This window comes from Bidens hawaiensis, unplaced genomic scaffold, assembly GCF_021521415.1.
Source record: "Bidens hawaiensis isolate Kalapana, Puna unplaced genomic scaffold, B.hawaiensis_p1.1 tig00078813_1, whole genome shotgun sequence".
NCBI classification, from domain to species: Eukaryota; Viridiplantae; Streptophyta; class Magnoliopsida; order Asterales; family Asteraceae; genus Bidens; species Bidens hawaiensis.
In genome coordinates, this window is record NW_027503495.1 from 1 (window position 1) to 7,465 (window position 7,465).

Genomic DNA, 7,465 nt, shown 5'->3' on the forward strand with positions numbered 1-7,465 from the left:
TCCCCGCCCTCCACATGCTAAAAAAAACCTAAATCCCTTAAAAGCTAAACTAAATCCAATCGTTAAACCGAATTTTTTTATATTTTTTATTTGGAACGAGGATGCTAGATAAACATTTTGTTTTTTTTTTACTTTTTTTGTTTTTTTTGTTTTATATATATTTTTTGAATTATTTTTCGAAGGCTAAACCGAAGTTAACTTTTTTTTTGGAATGGGGAATGCTGATAAACATTTTGATTTTTTTTTATAATTTTTTATTTTTTAATTTTTTATGTTTTATAATTTTTTATAATTTTTTTGATTATTTTTTTTTGGGGGGGGGGGGGGGGTTCTTCCTTACAAAAATGATGTGATGTAGGTGATTAAGAGTGCACCATAAGGATGTGGGGAAATGATTTTAGGGTTAGAAAGGGTGTTCCCCAGTTATTCACTTTTTTGGAGTTCCATTTTGAACCTAACTATAATATATATATATATATATATATATGGTAGGGTTAACGTAAAAAACAATAGTTTTGTGAGAAGCATAAGAATAGATTTAGACCCTTGAATCTGTGATCTAGTGGTTAAGTTTGGTAGTTTCTTAAAATGTTATATAGTTTCCTATTTAAATTGTATAGTTCCCTATTTAGGTGATGTGCTTTATTTTAAAGTCATCTCACACTTCTCACAAAACAATTGTTTTTTATTTGAACCATTTTCTATACACACACACACACATATATAACACACATATATATATATATATATGTGTGTGTGTGTGGTAGGATTAACGTAAAAAAAACAGTTTTGTGAGAAACATAAGAATAAATTTAAGCATTTACATCTAGGATCTAGCGGCTGAGATTAACAGTTTTTTAAAAACTGTATATTGCCATATTTAGGTGGTGTGTTTTATTTTAAAGTTTTCTCATGCTTTTCACAAAACAATTGATTTATTTGTACTATCTTATATATATATATATATATATATATATATATATATATATATATATATATATATATATATATAGGAAAGGGTTATCCTAAAAATAAGTAGTTTCCTACGAAGACTAGGAATAAATCATAGCCATTTGATCGTATTAATCAATGGCTAAGATTTAAAATCACTAAAAACCGTCATAGTTTCTTAGAATTACTCTTTCACCATTATAACCAACATAGTTTCCTAAATTGTTCTTTCACCATAGGTTGTAATGTCACATGTTAAAAATCTATTAATTCTTACCATTTCTAAGAAATTCCTTATTTTTATTTGAACTCTTTTATATATATATATATATATATATGGGTGGAATTAAGTGAAAACTCCTCTTAAAGAGAACTTAAAAAGTCTTAAAAAAATATTTTAAACTATTTAAAAAAAAGTATTTTGTAGTTTTTTTTTAATTCTCCTTATATGCTAATATAATTAAAAAAAACTTGTCGGTGTAGTGCATATGTGCAATAGTGTGTATTACATATAATGAGTGTTGTATTGGATAAAATATGATACTATTCCAATATTTGATACACACTATTGTATATATGCAATATAAGACTATTGCACATATCGAATGCACACTAGTGCGTATTGTAATACAATACTAATGCAAATATGCACTACATCGACTTTTATTTATTTATTTATTTTTATATAATAAAACACTATTGCAAATATACACACACACCATTGAATATATGCAATTAAACACTATTAAACATATAAAATACACACTATTGCACATACGTAATACAACAGTATTGTATATGCGCATTAAATCGATTTTTTTTCTGGTGAAGAATAACATAATATAAGGATGAACAAAAAAAATTAAAAACATTTTTTTAAATTAAAGCTAATTCTTTAGGTGTTTTCAAGTTTTTTTCTTTACGAAGGAGTTTTTCCTTGATGGTTTATGAGAGAAGTAATCCTAATGCGAGAAGTGTGAGAAATGAATCTAGATAATTCATTATGTTTGATTTGATATATGGTTCAAGATAATAATAACAATCTTATAATAAATAGCAAATCATTTATAAGACTTTTAATATATAAAGGATAGTATGGTCTTATTATTTTACAACAAATGTTTAAAATCAAGAAGTTCCTAAAAATTTGTTTCCAAATCGTTTAATGCTTATAGTTACCATAATCTCCCACTCATAAAATTCAAAATACCAATATTTGTCTTTATTTTGTTGTTCACTGTACAATTTGAAGTCGGTTGTTTTTTTTTTCAACCGAACCTGCTTTTATTATGTTATTTTAGATTTTTGTTTTATTCGACTGCAATCCGTAATAAAAGAATTTGGCTTAATTTGGCTTTTGTGGGACTGTAGGGTTGTCTTCAGGTATAGTTTTGATCATTTACTCTGGTAGAATTCGTAATAAAAAGTGGTTGTTTATAAATGTGAAAAGATCCACAAACTGGAGCATGTTTTCATCTTATATATGTAGGATATATTCAAACAATAATGACAATGATTTCTTATTCTTAAATGTTTTGTATGTTTTCAACGTATGTTGGGGTAATGTTAACGAGAATGTTGTATTATTTTGTTTAGTACAATTACTTGCACCGGATATATTTAAATACCATTGTGTATAGGGTTATATGCGTATTCAGATTTTTTATATGTGTAGTATGATGATTGATAAACACTTGTGTAGGATATATTAAAATACCATAGTGTATGAATTTATTAAATTTGTGTAGGAAATGTTACATGGGCTCTTTAATTTTGTGTTGGAAGGGTTAGAGTTTATTAAGATTTTTTTTATTTGTGCAATATAATTAACACGCGTGTAGGACATATTCAAATATCACGGTATATGGATTTATCAAAGTAGTGTAGTAAATGCTACATGCTAAATTGCTAATGTCTAGATTTTTTAATTGTGTAGAATATTTAGCACTTACGTAGATATATTCAACCACAACTTTCGATTATGAATTTTTATCAAAACATAAACAACTAATATTTGCACAATTAGTTTGTTTTATTTATTCAAATATGTAGGAGTGTATATTTTGGATTATTGTATCAAAAAATGGATTATTGAGATGTGAAATACTAATAAAACAATATTGTTCACCAAATTTAGCTAGTTTTGTGATACGGAGACACTACTAGAAAACTGCTATATTTCCCACAAAAATTCCCGAAAATTTACTAACAAAAGAATTTTTCCACAAATTAACCACAGCCTTCCGACTAAAACAAAAACAAAAATACAACCATAAGTTTTCCTTCAACTTTCATACAAAATAGTGACAAAAATTTAGTTGTCGATATTTTGTCGATAGCCATAAGTAATACCAACAATCTACCGACAAGTTTTCCACAAAAAAATTAATTCGTTTAATATAAATATTAAATAAATTATCTTTTTTATATTATATATTAAAATATTTTCTTCTCTAAAATTGTGAGAAAATCGTCGGAATATATATGCATTTCCGACTTGTTTCCCACAAAACATATTTTTTTATTTTTTTAATATATCTATTAAATAAGTTAACTTATTTATTTAATATCTAATATTTAATTTATGTATTTCCTACAACTTTACTACAAAACTTATATTTTTATCTTTTAATTTTTTATTATACTTATTAAATAATGTAACTTATTTATTTAATAAGAAAAATATATTTTCTTTTTAAATTGTCGGAAAGCGTCGGAACATGTATACATCCCACAAATCTATATTTTTATTTTTCAATTCATTTATTGTATTTCTTAAACCATGAAACTTTTTACTTAATAAGTAAAAATAATATATTTTTATAAATTGTTGAAAAACCGTGAGAAACTTTTCATATTTCCGACAAGTTTCTCACCAATCTGCATATGTATTTTAATTCATTTTCTATATATATTAAATAATGTTACTTGTGTATCTAAAAAATTAAAGAATCGAGTTTTTTTAATTAAAACATTAATATGTATGTGTACGTGTACATGCATATGTGTATGTGTATACACATGTATGGGTGTGTGTGATTGTGTTACTTTGTTTGCATACGCATGTGTGTATGTGTAGTAGGGATGAGATATTGAAGGTAAAAAAAATTAGAAATACATGTACTGATACCGAAACTCAAAACTTTGATACGAATTCGGTACTGACGGTACCAAATAATATGCTCATCCCTAATGTGTAGTGTATATACATATGTGTTAGTGTGTGAATATATATGTGTGTGCTTGTGTTGGTATTCGTGTTTATGTATGCGTGTTAATGTGTGTGCGCGCGGGTTAGCGTATGTATGTGTATGCTTGTGTTAGTGTATTTGTGTTTGTTTAATTTAGTTATTAGTCAATATAAGTATATTTGTTCGTTTAAATCTAATATGTCTAACTACACCCTGATACAACATTTAAATTGGTCCTCATGTGTTTAATGAAATGCATGGTATTTAAATTAGTTTATTAGTTTTGTTTAAATTTGATCTAATCTATGAATACATATTATTGTTATTGACACAGGTTGGAAGTACTTTTAATAAGTCATAATAGGTAAAAGTTGTTTGCATGGGCTTTTAGCCACTTGGATAATCTTTTAGGAAAGGAGAGAAGGTCTAAAACTGGACCACATGCGCTTTAGCTGATTTGAAGCCAAGGTAACCCCTGGAATTGTTAGTGTTTATAAATTGTTTGGTTATAAGCAAACTCATGTGCTGCAACCATGGAGTTATTTTAGGGTGTTAGATTTAGTATTTCAGTGTGGTTAAATAGTTGATCTCAAAGTGCATAAATGGTTGTTCGAATCTGACTTTGCACGTTTTGTCATGATATGTATATATGCCTTTTTGCATTATAATTCAAGGGATACCAATTAATGCATTAGATGAACTGTATGTGGTTTTCTTTTGATGATTTTTTTTGAAAGAAAACTGTTTGACAAAAACCTATTTTGATCACTACTTGTTTTGACTTGTATCTATTTTGTGCACAACCCGGTTTGAAATGTACCTATTTTGAGCATATGTGTGTGTGTGTGCGTGTGTGTGTATGCAAGTATGTATTATGTATTAATTGTGTATGTTTCAAAAATTTTAGGTTCAAGATGTTTTATCTGAATTACAAAAAGAGTGGGAAGCTCGAGACAATATGTCCAACTGTTTGGAACAATAAGAAAGCTGGAAACGAAAGCGGGACCAAGAACGAGTTGAACTGAAACAAGAGAGGTCTAATGAGACACAAAAGAGCAAAAGTTACAAAAACAATTTGAAGAATTTCTGAAAAAAATCAGCAGATTAGTAATTGTAATTGTTAATATGTGTTTTTGGTTGTAAATTGTGATTTATATATTAAAATAGGTTTTTTGGTAATCTTTCTTCAATATTTTCATGCTATTTTTCTGCATTTTTTATTAGTATTTTTTTCTTATAAATTTAAAGTCGTCGAAAAGATGACACTAATATAAAATATAAAAAACAAAAACTGAAAGTTTTAGAATTGTAGGAAAATTGTCGGTTTTGTAAAAAAAAAACCAAAACTAAAAATTCAGAATTGTCAGAAAATTGCCTGTGTTGTAAATATACAGAAATTAATATAAAATACTAATATTTTTTGTTTAATAAATTTTTTTAATATAATTAATAAATGAAAAAAAAATAAAAATTTATACGAATACCATTTCGTAGGAAACTTGTGTCAATTTCGTCAGAGTTTTGAAAATACAATTGTCGAAATATTGTCGGAAATTTTCGACGAGAGTTTTAGGTCGCTAACTTGTATGAAATTGGTCTATACTTTGTCGGAAACAACTTTTCCTACGAGGGTTTTTTCGACAAACAGTTTTTGTCGGAACATTGTCGCTAACGGCCAGTTCCAACAAATTTCCCACAAAATCTGCTGTCGCAAAAATTTTTGTTTTTTGGTAGTGAGATTTTTGAATTTTTTTCATATACGAATGAAAATGGAGTGGGATTTGAAATAAAGTAAAAAAAACACGATTCCTAATTAAGAAAAGTGAATGAAAAAATCAAATAAAAAACAATTAATTTAAACAAATAATAAGTGATGCTACATTTAGTTAGCATTCATATAGTTAAAAATTTCAAAAATAAAACAAACAAGTTTGACTAACATACCCTTCTGATTAACTAAAAGCAACAATAAAAGGAAAAAAATTAACCAGTTGAAATGCCTTCTTGCGTTTCTCGTACTAGTTTCACTTGTTGCATGAACTTAACCATATCTATATATATATATATATATATATAAATACCTTTGCATGAATATATAAAAACTAAAAAGGATCGAACATAAAGAATTAAAGAGAGTACGGATGATTTTTTATTTTCTAAGTTTAATATTTTTAAATCATTATCATTCATTTTAGCACACGATTGTTGCAGGGGGGAAGCCGTGGAACTCTCAAGGTTTCGGCTTAGTGATATATTGTTGGCTACCGAAAACTTTGCTGTACTATACTTTATTGGTTTAGACACAACTGGGTTGGTGTACGAAGCTGAACTTGATCATTTTGGCAACAATAGTTTGTTGGCATCAGAAGAGATGAATAACGGTGATTCATCCAAGAAACAAATTACCGTAGCTATTAAATGCATCATTAGCAGTAGAGAAGGCGGGCAAGGAAAACACGAATTCTTTGAGGAGATTGAAATGCGTACTAGTTATAAGCATCCCAATATCTTATCTCTTCTTGGCTTTTGTGACGAAGGTGATGAAATGATCCTTGTCTATGAGCATGCTTCTTACACAACCCTTGATGACTATTTAAAAAGCGTTGACAATATGAATACTTTTACATGGACCCACCTTGTACGCATGTGCCTTGAGATTGCACGTGGACTCGATCACCTTCACACTCACATGGTCAACCCACAAAGGATAATACACATTGACATAAAGAGTGACAACATTCTGTTAGACAATAACGAGAAGGTGAAATTTGGTTACTTTGTGATCTCCAAGCTACACACTGCAGCAAAAGATGAACCGGAATACGGAACAAAAGATGAACCGGGAAGAGAATTGGATATTTACTCTTTTGGAGTTGTTCTTTTTGATATCTTGTGTGGGAGTTAATTTGTATGTGATCCAGACTGCACAAAGAAAAATGCCAAAGGGTTTGCACCCATTGCACGCCAATGTCTCAATGTTGATGGAGCCATACAGAGAACAATAGATCCAAGGTTAAAGAAAGAAATGGGTGAAGACATTTTCACTTCAAATAGAGGACCCCATAAAGATTCGTTGGACACATTATTTAAAATTGCATTATGTCAATGTTTAGGAGAGGCTCCATAGCGTCCTACAATGGAAATGGTGATCATGGAACTTGAGAGAGCACTAGAATTTATTGTAACTCATTAAATTTAATTTGATCTTCTATTCATTTTCTTGATCACTAGTCGGGGCTTAGTTGAGAAAACGTTTGCACTCACGCCACCCTCTTTAAAAATCAGGCCACCTTTGTGTGTGAAATTGTTAGTTTTATTGATTG

The 7,465-nt window shown here is 28.5% G+C and overlaps 1 protein-coding gene across 1 annotated transcript; it reads left to right on the top strand.

Annotated features, from left to right (window-relative positions):
• Positions 1-6,353: 6,353 nt before the first annotated feature.
• Positions 6,354-7,047, top strand: LOC143607005 (putative receptor-like protein kinase At2g39360; the record flags this gene model as incomplete). Its single annotated transcript, XM_077082604.1, has 1 exon — positions 6,354-7,047. A coding segment is annotated over one exon (694 nt), but the record flags the coding sequence as incomplete, so codon positions are not given.
• Between the last annotated feature and the right edge of the window lie 418 nt (positions 7,048-7,465).